This window comes from Amblyomma maculatum, chromosome 1 (assembly GCF_055883805.1).
Source record: "Amblyomma maculatum isolate TAMU_Amacu chromosome 1, ASM5588380v1, whole genome shotgun sequence".
Classification (NCBI taxonomy): Eukaryota; Metazoa; Arthropoda; class Arachnida; order Ixodida; family Ixodidae; genus Amblyomma; species Amblyomma maculatum.
In genome coordinates this window covers 136546024-136559535 of record NC_139344.1, presented here as the reverse complement: position 1 = coordinate 136559535, position 13512 = coordinate 136546024, and the positions used below count along the sequence as shown (strand labels likewise).

At 45.2% G+C, this 13512-nt stretch overlaps 1 protein-coding gene across 1 annotated transcript in view; it reads left to right on the top strand.

Moving 5' to 3' along the window:
- Culd (CUB and LDLa domain) overlaps window positions 1–13512 on the top strand; it is a gene marked incomplete in the record, with an annotated part of 148476 nt that overhangs the window by 92609 nt on the left and 42355 nt on the right. The window contains 1 exon segment of the mRNA XM_084589058.1: window positions 12586–12651. Within this exon segment, the coding sequence (XP_084445184.1) occupies window positions 12586–12651 (66 nt within the window).

Genomic DNA, 13512 nt, shown 5'->3' with positions numbered 1-13512 from the left:
CAAAATACAATTACATCATCACAGTGCACAGCATAGAAAACACAGTGCACGTGTCAGTATAAAGAACATTAATAAGCGAGTAATCGGTCAGCACAATTGTGAACGATACACACTGCGCAATCAAGCGCCAATAGTGGTTGCTTGAGCGCTGAAATAAGCAAGAACAGAGACATAATAACATTAGAACATAAAATGACTTCAAGGCATACAGATGAATATGAATCTAGCTCATGTACAAATAGTGCAGGACTGAAAAAAGTGAACGCAAAAACTATTGCGCACTCCAGTTACACGAACACTTAGTAATTGTTTACGCTCAGCTTGAACACTTTGTAGTTAGAGTAATGTCTGGTACTCCACAAGAGTGCCGCTGTTCTCGAGGTATGATTTCTTGCTCGCTTTTGCAGCGCACTCGTCAGCCAAGGTCCCAACAACTTTTGTGAAGACTGAATGGTATATTCTATCAAGAGTGCTCAGGCCCTATGCTCAGTCAGGTCCGGTGATTCTCATGGTATGGGCAGCGAGGTATACATTCGCATTTTCGTGGCCGCGCACACATTGCGGGGTTTCTCCAAAGCCGTTTTCACGTAGAAAATGCTTCTAACCGTGTTACGAAACGCAGGCGACGAAAAAGTGGTTGCAAACTTCTGTTGGGATATTAATGGAATCAAATCGAAGCAAATAAAATTTTATTTCAGCCCCGCCGGGGTTCCCAAAGACGCGGGATCAAATCCCGGCCTCGGCGGCCGCTTTTCGATGGAGGCGAAAAGCAAGGCGCCCGTGTGCTGTGCGATGTCAGCGCACGTTAAAGAACCCCAGGCGGTCGAAATTTCCGGAGTCCTCCACTACGGCGTCTCTCATAACCTGAGTCGCTTTGGGACAGTAAACCCCGCAATTCAAACCAAACCAAACTATCAAATTTTATTTCTCCAAGAAATGAAGAAAGGGGGCAACGGAGAAAAGCTGCAAGAAAGCAGCTTGACAAAGCTCGGCCCCCTTGGGTACAGTTCAGCAGCTTTAAAAATATAAAAGCACTGAAATTGAGTTTGTACAAAATCAACACTTTATAATACAGATTACGATGTCAAAGTTTACACAAGGGACACATTTGGTGGGCAACAATATACGGTGTACACGAGGCAACACGTAATCGCATCAATGTATATATAAAAGAAATAAAAATATATGAAAAGCATAAAAACGGAGAATGATATGGTCTGGTGGCTGCGTCCAGCACAGTGAAAGATAAGCAACGAAAAAAGAGGCATTGCTTCGGAAACTACAGGAAAAGGGACGCATGGTTACAGAATTAAAAAAAAAATAAACGTGATCGTGCAGATTATAGATTTATTATAGATTATAGATTTAATAAATTATAGATTTATTTCCGTATGTTGCGCGGCAGAAACGCTCGATCCAATAATTATTTTTCCTGTTATTATGGACATGACTGCGAGTTGCTGCGTTGAACAATGTAAGAAAATAGGTGTTCCGGGTGGGAACAACAGCCTTGTATTGGCAAATGAGGCGGAATGAATACATTGATGCAATCGGAAGTACGCCATAAGATAAGTGGTAGGAAGTATGATCCCGGTACGAAATATTCGCAATGGCTCTAACGGCGCGTTTTTGGCACTGTTAGTTTGTGAAGGTTTGCTTGAGACGGGGGGGGGGGGGGGGGGGGGGTAGTAGCCCAAACAAGATGGCAATAATAAAGTGTTGATGAAAATAAGGCGTTGTATACCATTCTTTTTGCTCTAGTTGGTAAGCTATGACGGTGTCTATTTAATATTCCTGCAATTTTATTTAGCTTGAAGCAAACGTGTTGAACGTTTTTATTCCATGTTAAATTTTTGGAAAAGAAAAACCCGAACAGCTTTAATGTACGTCTGCAGTTCAAATTCGTCATTTCCTGGGAACATTCCTGGTAAGAGGAAGCCAGGACCTCTCAAGCTGTCTATACAGCTTTTTCCCTGGCTGTCCTCGCAACACCAGTTGCGGAAATAAACCTTCAACCTTCAACAATTTTTCTGCCCTACTGACGTTGGACATGTTGTGCGATAAAATATTGCTTGCTTCATTTGTTTCATTAACTTCGAGAAAGTTATTTTTGGACCAACGATTAATCGACTGCAATGCTAGGTTTGCCATGGATGCCATTTTATTCGGGTTTTCTCCCTTAATGAACAATGCGGTGTCACCTGCATAACCGATCAATTTAACGTTCATAACCGTCGAAAAGATATCATTTAAATAAAGGACAAATAACAGGGGACCCAGAATACTTCCTTGAGGGACTCCGGAAGTTACCTTCTGGCAGGTAAAGATTTCGTTATTGTGATTAACGTACTGTGAACGATGTTGGAGGCATATGATGTTAAGAGAGCATTGGAATTTCCGTGTATGCCGTATTGCTGAAGTTTCGTTACCATCGTTTTGTGATTTACGCAGTCAAATGCTTTTGAAAAATCTAAATGTATGCCAATCCAAGTTGTTTATTCTCTATGACGTCAATTATTAGTTATTTTTCATTTAGGAGAGCTAGTTCTGTAGATTTACGTTTCAGAAAGCCGTACTGACTAGTTGAAATGAGTGAGTGCTCCTCAAGAAGCAAATAAAGGCGAGTGTGCATGATCTTCTATAATCCTTTAGATAGGATTGGGAGAATAGAAATGGGCCTATAATTGCTCATATCGTTCTTGGTTACCCTCTTTGTATATCACAGTTATCTTGGTTACCTGCATTATTTCTGGAAAAGTGCTCTGTTCAAAGGCTAAATTATATATACTAGTCAATAGCGGGGCTATAAGATCGATAATATACTTAATAGGGACAATTTGCTTGTCATTAATGTCCCGAGATTTAGAATCTTTAAGTTGATTGGTATACGTGAGCGGCCTCACTCTCATCGGTAGGAAAGAATACCATATGCTGTCAGGGATGCTTGGGAAGCAATCAGTAGTGGGGGAGTACGCTGTACCCGAGCTGTCGGTATGGCTTATGGATATGAAATGCGTATTGAATGCACGAGACAAATTAGTGCAGTGATAATTGCATTATTAATTTCTATGCTAATAATGATGGCCGGACTAGTTTGCTTAATGATGTTATTCAGGCGCTTCCATAGGAGTTCAGTATTTCTGGTTGCCTCGTTCAGATAGGTAACAAAGTAGTCATCCTTGGCAATTTCCAGTTTTTTATTTAACATATTTCTGCATGTTTTATAGGTATGTAGTGCATCTATATCTTTACCTTTGACAAATTTCCAGTAAGGGCGATTTTTTACAACGTATTATCAAACCCTACCGATGGATCGATTAATTATGGGCCAAAATTTTCACATTTTAATTCAAACCGCATCTTTTCGCTCACTTCAATGCGCATGGATTTGGAACATCGACGTCTTACACATGTCGAGAACGGAAGGCCAATAGTCTGTCGAAGCGAATGCCGAAGTTACGGGAGGGACCTCACTTAGCGGCAGTCCTTTTTAGACTTAACGATTGAGTGGCGAAGACACGCATCTGAAATGAGCTCAGTCTGCAACGTCATTATCTCTGAACTAAAATAAAAGAAAATAATGTGCTAAATAGCACAGAAAACAGTTCTCACCTGCATGCCAGTTTGTATGTCAGACCTACTCTTTGACATTAAACATATTACCTTCAGAGCTAGGCGTTGATTTACTAATTGATTTTTCTTCTGTGTGTGTCAAAGCTGCACTCTGGGCTATGACGTACGCCATAGTGGTTGTATCCGTATTAAGCGCTAACCGCATGTGCCTATAATTCGCGTAGGCAAGCCACGCAATGGCATCGCGCCATGCGTTGATGAGGACCGCCATAGCATTGCCGCTCATCGCGTCGCTCAGGTCAGAGTCCGTAGAAAATTTCATTCAACGCCCGGAAGCAGCTCGCGAGACAACCAATCACAGAAGCCTTGGCGGGTGAGTAATTTCCGTTTTGGCATTTTTTGCGAGCTAGGATTCGGTGAGGAATCTTTAGACACTCGTGCATATATGAGGGAATCGATATATAGTTCAGTGAAAGAGAAGGATACTAAATAAAAGACAAGAAAGGCTGTGGTGACTAGAAATTGTGAATTATTATCGAGTGGGCGGGAGAAACCATTTCGTGCAAGTCTCCGCTCCGCAGAGTAGTTCAGGACCACTGCGTTATGCTCTTAGAAATGCCGTGCATTACCATAATTTTCTCCGGTGCTTTTATCGCAGTTCATGCTGTTTAATCTTAGGAACGAGATACTATCCTAAATTTATACTTTCTTGATGATCTGATGTGAACAAACGACGAGACGGCGTTAATAGAGCAGCACAAAAAATCCGCTGTGTATCGCCGAGTTCCGTCGTTTCATGCGGATGCACCAGCGGTAACGATAAGCGACATCATCACCGCGCGGCGCATCGCCCTGGAATACCATTTCATGCGGTTACCGCTTTAATTTTTACCACCTGAGGGTCCTTAACATAAAATGAAATTTAAGTACACGATTGCCGTTGCATTTAGTTCCATCATCATCATCATCATCTATATGCCCGTGGCAGGATATTTAAAAATTCCACCATTAACATTACATGGGGGGGGGGGGAGTGAACGGTGTGAATAGGTCATGCATAAGCAAGTAAATATAAAAACAAAAAAATAACTGCCTATATCGAACTGTAGGCGTCTCGGCGACAATTTAAACCGCGAGGAACGCCGTAGTCGCTGAGCCACAGGTGGATCCTAGAGCTTCAATATTAAACATGAAATGCTTTTAGCTCCCGTTGTCGGCGACCTTGAGGTGACGTCGAGCCAACGCCAGGAACGAAAATTCGGGTACCGATTCTCCTTCATATGGGCACCGAATCGTGAACATCCGGGCACCGAACGGGATTTAATGAGATGCAGTTCTGCGCTTTCTATAGCTTCCGTGCCATCTTCAAAGATATGTTCGCGTGTAGCACACCGCTGGACGTCAATGGTCGGTTCTAACCGCATTCGGGTAGTTGGCATCAAGTCTGTCACTACGCTGCGGCGCCAGCTCATGGCGTTGCTCAGTACGCGCTCGGGATGCACTCGAACGCGCTGTATCGCATCTATATTCTTAGGCCAGCGGCTCTTCGTGCCGCGAACGCTTCTGAATCGTTCTGCAGTTCAATGCCATCACCGTCAACTTAAGCAGGGCAATGGAGTCTGATGAAAGGAGAGTTAGGAAGCGTCTTGTGGAAAGCGATTGCTTTGTGATGTGTACATCACATACAGAACACACTCGCCCCTGCCGACAACGTGCTATGCTCATGCTTACAGTGCTCATTTACAGTGCTCATACTTCCGATGCTTAGTGTTATGCTCATTTCATGCTTACAGTTGTCTACTCTCGGTTACCGCAGAAGCAGTAATATTTTACTTTCATTTCTCGCTGAAACATCTCTATAGGAACAAACATCAATCCGTACCATCACGACGCCACTGCAGAAAAAGTTATTTTCTAGGGCCTTTATATATCGCTGTAAATGACTATGGATGATGCTGTGACTATCAAAGCTGTATGCCCACAATCTCGCGCCGCAGAGTACAACCAGGAAAGTGCGGCGAACGCCACATGAATCCCTTAAATCGAAAGAGTACACTCTTGAGAGATTACAAACCAACGCCCATCCAACTCCAGTAAGGTTACACCAATAGTGCCCTACACCGTAATCTCCGCAGTGCTCGCACTGTGCAGATGTAGCTAACCTATACCACATGATGTGGGCATTCCAATTCAACTCCACTGTTGGCCCCATTCCAAACCTGTCGGAAAAGCAGTGAGAGGCTTTTTCTGCTCAGCGGTGGCCTCGACCGTCAGCATGACGTGTCAGTGGGCTGTCGCTCCATCCATGCATGCTCTAAATAGATTCTGTAAATAAAGATGTTTTAGCCAAGCGAAGAAAGTTGGAACTAGCTAGATGTTGGTCAGCAACACACATAAGACTTGTTTTATCAACAGCTATATGGGCCAGCCGAACAGTCTACAGGTCGAGAGTACGCGCGTGCACTTTCAACGCAAAACTTACTGCCGAGTTCATATAGCATCCTCTCCAATTTCCGCCGCTGCAAGGAAACTAAAATCAGATCGCAACATTTTTACCTGCGAGCCTACAGATCGCGAGCCTATCCAGAATCGTCGTTCTTAAGCAGTGGAGGTGCTTTCGAACGGTGTGCTTCCGGCCAAGGGGCGAAAGCCGGGGCATCGAAGGAATTACTCGCGCCGAAAACGGATCCTCCGTGAAGCCGTACCCCCCGCCTTAAGGAGGCAGCCTGCTCCTTATCAGCGGGCATACCGTGTGCCGCAGTTTTGCATATTTCACAGGATTATTTATATACGCCGCGCCGGGCTAGGACCCATTATTTTTGCTGCACGTCGTCGCTCATCTCGCCTCCATATTAATCCACGCAGGGTAGGCTTGCTTGGAGCATTATCGGAGCGAAACCTCCTCGTTTAGCCCGCCCTACCGAGCTATAGCCGACTTATGCGGCGTTGATTTTTTGTTTGTTTGTTTGCTTTTCCCTCGTCATAGAGGGCCGTGCCTTTTTGTTAAACGACATCTACGGGAAAATGACTTCCCTAAGCTAATGAGTCCGCATTTGTGCGCCTGCAGGTGACTAATTAATTCTATCTAAAAAATTGTCAGTGATGTAAATAGCACCGAAGCCCGTCAGCCGGTACTGTGTTGGTGTCAGGCTTGCATAAAAAAAAAAAAAAAGTGAAATGGAGTGTCATGCGCAGCCGCTCATCATTGGCTTTCATATACTTTTTCTTTTTTCTTGCTGGAAAGGCGGCGGCGCATATATTTTGCACTATTCACATAGAATGCGAACTTCTAACAGCAAAATAAGCGTGCTTCATCGTGAAAGGGCTCTTGATTTTACTGACTTTACATTAAGTTATTTACATGTGCTAAAAAAGGGGCAATTATGTTTGGGTGAAAGTTTCACTATCTGCGACCGTGCATCATCTGCAGCGGCAGGTGACATTCGAGTCACTGCAGTTTGTCCCAGTCTTCGAGCTTTAGTGATTTCCGGCAACGTAACGTTCTGGAGAATTCGCTCTCCCGCGAAGGTCCGAGTCTCTTTCTGTCGCCTAAGTTCTGTCATCTGCTAGGCGAGAAGCAAAAAAAAGTCACGGCTAATAAAACAGGCCCACACTGTCGCGCAGTCGATGCGCATTCCAGTGCATTCGTTCTATTCGGGCGTAATCGGGCGTCTTTATTGCCAGCATTGCCCAAACGCCGTCGCCAGAGAAATCCGGACCATCGCTGATCGGCACAGCGGCCGATCAGCGAGCGGTCCACTATACTGTGCAGCAGAATCTGTGGAATGCGGTTCGCGCGGGTCTCGAAAAATTGACGCCTCTCTATTCTTTCGCTCGACCAAGGGCCACCGTGCAGCCCCGTCCAGCTCCGTCAGGCCTGGGCGCCGTTCGAAGGAGCATTGTTGACACCACGTAATATGATTACGGCACCCAGCGCTGCCACCACGCAGCTGACGTATCGCTGTTTCAAAGCCCCCACTCCACTTCCCGGGTCCTAGTCATGTGATCATCCGCATGACCCTAGCTCACTTGAACAACGTGCTTTCTGGCAAGCAGGTTAACGCAGGAGTTGAGTTTTCGGCTACGACATACGATGGAATCGGCATTCAAATAGTTTTCAGCACGCTTTCACTTACCGCTTTACCTTAAAATAGCCAAGTAGTATGACGATAAAATGCATAAGGAGAACACATGGCCTCACCGTTCGAAACATTTTTTTGTCTTTGCCGTACCTAGTATATACGGCTGAGAAGCAAACCCCGTTGCTGGTTATACTTTTGGCGAAGACAGTGCGCTGCCATATATATCCCAAGTTTCTCAGTCTCCGCCCCTTCGTTGCCCAGCCGCCGAAATAAAAGGCCTGCAGCGCCGGATCCTCGATCCGGGCCATGAAAACGGCGGGTGGGCCCATAGTTCCGGTCGTTCGGCGGATCTGTCACATACGCCCACCCGCGCGCCGGGTCCGCAAATAGCGGCCCTTTGTCTCCGCGATGAGCCCCGCGCTTTTTCAGCGCCAATTCGCCCCCGCCGAAACGACCCGTCATCAGCCTCGAATAAGGCCCTTCATCTATCGCCCCGAAACCGTAGGCGGACCAAGACGCGCGTTGCGCAATCGTGACAGTGGTGGCAGGACAAACCTCCAGCTGACGAGCTCGACGAAGAGACATGATCTTCGCACTGTTAGCATAACAGGGGCGCCTCATACATCGCCAGAGCACCAGCTGCTGTTTGTCTTGTGCGGACGGATATTGAACAGTTGTCAGGAATAACATTTCGCAGATAATGCGTGCAACTGTGCACTCGAGTGCGTGCGTATAACTATATATATGCATGCGATTCGCGTGCGGACCACTCCATCCGTCACCGGCGCCAGCCGGAGCAATGTGGCGCCGGCACCAGTTCCGCGACATAAAAAGGCACAGCTCTCTTCATACTAGTACGGGAGTACGTAGTATACGCTGCACTTGAGGAATGGCGGAATGCTTTTACCCACCACAGCTACGTATACTCTGTCATCGCCAAAAGTTTCTAGGCGCTCTTTGGCCCACTGTTTCCCGAGCCGCCGCCATAAGCACACAAATTATCATTACCACTCACGAGAAAGCACTCGGTGCGCGCTACCATAACTGCGCTGTTCGAGCGGTGACGCTTTTTTTTTTTTTTTTTTTCTCTCAAGCGCTGTGCAGGCGCCAAGTTTAGAGGGGCTTAGGTCATTCTCATCTTACCTCTTTCCTGTACGAAGCGTCGCCCGATTTCTTCCAGCATTTTATTTTAAACGGCGGCCGTAACTCGATAAGACGTCGTGCATGTGCCTGCCTAACATTGTTTCCTCTTAATCCGCTGGAAAAACAGTGTTTCCTTGGAATAATGCAGGGAGGACTCTGTTTTTGTTCTTGCTCACGCAGTAAAAGTTATGTCAACCGAGGCTGTGGCAGTCACCTTGCTTCTCTTTTGTAGCGAACGCCGGGAGGTGGCGGCTCGACATGCTTCTGCGCGTTTAAAATAAGGCTGTTCATCAAAGGTACATCAAATATGGTACCTTATAAGCTTGCATTTAATAAGGTACTTCAAATAAGAATTCGCTATACCTCGTTTAGCTGATTTCAAAGAGCAACAAAAAAAAAAAAAAACAAAGAAAGAAAGAAAGGGGGAGAGCGACGGAGAGCATGCTGCAGCTTTCCTGGACGTTACTCAAAAATAGAATTGTCTTATAGGCTTAGACATTCTGTCTGGTGACCGCGAGTAGCGACCACCGCGTACGTACATCAAAGGGGATGACTTTCAGAAAGCTGCAGAGAGTACCGGTGGATTCTGCGTGCGCACACAGTGAAGACATTTTCTCGCCGCTGAATGACTTGTCCTATGAAGTGCTTACTGCGCTCACACCAACCATTATCGACGGCTTTTTAAAATCACTGGGATGTACTGAAGAAGGAAACGAGTGCTCAGACTCTATAATACTTGCACACATTATCCGTCAACACGTAACAATAGTTCTGGAAGATGAAAGTATATTATCATCACCATTTCAGCGTGGCTTCCGCTAAAGGCTTTCTGCAATAACAAAATTAGTAGAATTAATACGCAACTTATCCCCCGGCACAGACTGCTAGGACTTAATGCTACTCGATTTTTTCAAATGTATTTGATCACGCTGGAATATGTGCACGTGAACTGATCGTGCGTACTAATGAGCTAAAAACCATTCGGATCTATAGTTAACTGGGTTAGGAGCTACATAACAAATCGAACGCTTTTTATAGAAATTAACCAAAACAGCTTCCCATATAGTCAGTGTTGTGCCCGGTGTTTTCATGGGTTGCGTCTTAACTCCTGTTCTCTTCCTTATTTTCGCCAATGCTTTAGCGTCTACTCTTGAAGTTGAAACACGATCCTTTCTACATTTGAAGACCACGAAGCCCTTAGCAACGCGCCAAACTAGATGCGCTGAGTGACAGAGGACACTAAACGCAAATAAATCAGCTTGTATGACAATAACAACGCACATATCAGACTTTCTGTACACTAATAAAGGCAGCCTCACCGCAGTGACTCAGTAGTTAGGGTGCTTAATCGAATGCTGAACCCAAGAACGCGGGATCGAATCCCGGCCACGGCGAAAAGCAAGACGCCCGTGTACTGCACGTCGTCAGTGCACGTTAAATAACCCCAGGTGGTCGAAATTTCTCCACTACGGTAGCAGGAGTCGCTTCGGGACGTTAAACCCCTTAAACCAAGCCTATTAATGACATACCGGTCACTGCAGTCACTAAACATAAAAATGTCGTCCCGCTAATAAGTCATTACCTCAGGTAGAACGCACGTACATGTAAATAGGGTTGCCTGTAAGCTTTAAAAGGACCTCTTTTTTTAATAGAGGACATGCTAACGTCGCTTGCTTCCCTTATACTGATCAAAATATAACAAAACGAAACAGTTCGAAGAAAAGCAGTCAAACAACATTCAACAAATGGAATCATCAAACAGAAAAGAACACTGCCACTGCAAACTCGTGCTAATATCGCGCGAAGTAGGCTCATGTATCAAATAATTCATAATCATCTGAAACTAGACAAATATATTTCCTTTTCTGGAACGAGATGAACGCGCCGTAAAAATTCTCGTACACTCAACGTATATTCAAGGATTCAAGTTTATATAGGCTGCAGATAAACGTGCAAAGTTTTCGTTGAGGTATCATTCAAATTGATTACGTATTAAAATTCTGGATTCTTCTCACGACATCGGGGAAGTGCGGATAAGCTCGGTGAAGACGGCACGAATGGTAACATATATATATATATATATATATATATATATATATATATTTGTACTGTCTCCGGCCACATCCTGCGGCGTATCATCGGATGCCGTCAAACAACTGTTTGAGAGTCTTGCTTTCAGTAGCGTTGTTTTTACTCCTTGAGAGCAAGCCTTTTTTTTTTCTTTTTTTTTTTTCCGCGAAACGTACCGGTACCGTGCTCCTAGACGTTATCGTCTACCGGCCACATGCGCTGCAGAGAAGCCTGAAAGCAGTCGCGTTTTGAATCACCGATTGCGCCACCGTTCGAAACACTACTGCCAAAATAGTTAAAGAAATTTACGCGCTACGCTATAAACTGACACGCAATTAAGGTAACAGGCTACTGACGTACACAGGACAAGCGCGCACTGACAACTAAAGCACGTAAACTTGTTGACATGTTCAACCAACTAGCCCCTATTACTGCTTTGCTAAAATAGTTCCCATGCTTTGGCTACGCGCTTTAAGCTTTTGGCCCTTTCAATCTCATCGAATTTTGAACTAGGTACAGATTCCCTTTTAAATGCTCTTTTTTCTCGTTGCAACTAGAGAATAGAACAATTTAAATCTATCAGTTACTAACAGTTTATGGCTTGGTTCGGTTTGGTTTCTAGGGTTTAATGTTCCAAAGCGGTTTAAGCTATGCAGGATACCGTATCTCCGGAAATTTGACTATTTTCCTTGCAGTTAAACGAAGCAGCTTAAGTTATCGATTAACATTTTCGTCAGTAGAATGTTAGCTGCTTTTTCAGACTACACAGATTTGTAACGTGAATGGAATTTGCACTGGTTAAATGTCTATTTATTGTTCTTTGACAGTCAACAAACTCGTGGTATATATTTCGCATGCTACAGTAGCGTCACCGTGAACATTTTTTGTTATCCCATGGAGATAAAACGAACGGTTCTTATATGAAGCGTTTCTTTCAGTTGGGCTTAACGAGCACTGACTGCAGTCTGCAAGTTGCTAGGTCAGAACAGACAGAAGGAATAAATTAATAAAGCACTGTGGGGAAGTAAAAAAAAAAAAAAAAGAACACACACCCTTTGTAACAAGTTCGAAGCCCAGGGGGTTCGTTCTAAGCCTTTTAGCAGGGCTCTTGCAGCGTTTGTGTGGAAGCCCTGTCGTATAGGGCAGGACCGAAAATCCTCTTCAGGAGACTTACAACACTGGGGATGCATTATTAGTCACGCGGTGTCGCTCAAAAGCCAACTCATTTGATTCCAAACTTTTGATAAAAAGTGGACATGCGCTTTTAATTTTGGAGAGGGAAGGACATCCAGCGCAAGTAGGTGCGCGACTCGATCGTTAGTTGGCTAAGTCGTCGTGTAAGACTGAACAAATTTTCTTATCGGTGCGGAGCGGAGAGAAGTTTCAGCGTTGGTTGTTCGCCCTGGCTTTTTCTCGGCACGCAGTTGTATAGCCTTGCTAAGCTTCTTATATGTGCAAGTGATGCTTCCCTTTACAGAGAGAAAAAAAAAAAAGAAAAACCTGCGTAATTGCCTTAGTAAACAAGCTGATTGAATTCACATCAGATATACCATTTGCGCGGTTCTTTTGTGTTGTAAAGAATCAAGGGTACATTTTCTCCTTCGACAAACGCATTTCGTGTCTCAGCGTGCGTTCACTCACAGCTCGAAACGTCGCGTTTTCTGTTTCAACGTAGCGCAATTTCTTATTGTGCGTTTCTGCTGTGTGTTCCGTGCAGGATGGTGGGCCTTGCTAATGGTCGTCGCCTTCTTTGGAAGCCCGACTGTCGCCAAGCCCGACGGCGGTAAGTTCATCGTTTTTACATCAGAGTAAGGTTGTCGCTCAGTCGCGCCGCTTTCCTGCAGCCGTGACATGCGACTGGTCAATCGGGACAGATGGTCCAATATATCGCGTGCATTTGGAGCTTTCTCGCGCGAACAGGACGGACAGATAAGACGCGACAACAGACGAAACGCCCAGATATTCCTTACTGCTATCAACCTTCGCCAGCAGTGCGCCTATTCTTATTCTTTTCAGCCGCATATGCTTTGTCTGCGGCCCTGGCGCCAAAGGGACAACGTATAGCATCCTGCGTGAACAGAGCGTGCTTATTTGTCTAGCTTGGCCGTACTGGCGCAACTGCCTCTTTGACCTCAGTTGCTGCTGGGCCGCTAAGCCCCAACTGCTATAGCACTGGTACGCCAACTCGTGTCTGTCTGATAACATCAATTTTCGTTACGCTACGCTATATGGTTTATTGCGAAACAGCGCTGCAGACTGCCACCTGACTTCGTCTAACGCACATTTGTTTCTTTATCTCGACGATCTCTGAGAGCGAAGTCACGTTAATATTTAACTTGCTCTAGTGTAGCGCTGAGCATCTTTCACACAAGTAATAGAATAATAGCAGAAAATCTGGGTTACAGGCAACATTCCGTCGTTTGCTTCTTTGCGTTTTTCTTTCTTTGGAGCATCGCACATCATCTCGTTTAATGCGAATGCATTGAGCAGGTCTAGCGCACTTTTTCCCCTTTTTTTCTGGCGGCGCCTGAAGGTGGCGCAGACGACGCCTCAGGTGTAACTCAGGTGAGCTCACACCTGAGCCTTCGTCTTGTTTGCAAGCGCGGCGGCGCGTAAGCTGCGCACACTCTGCTGCGTGAGCCGA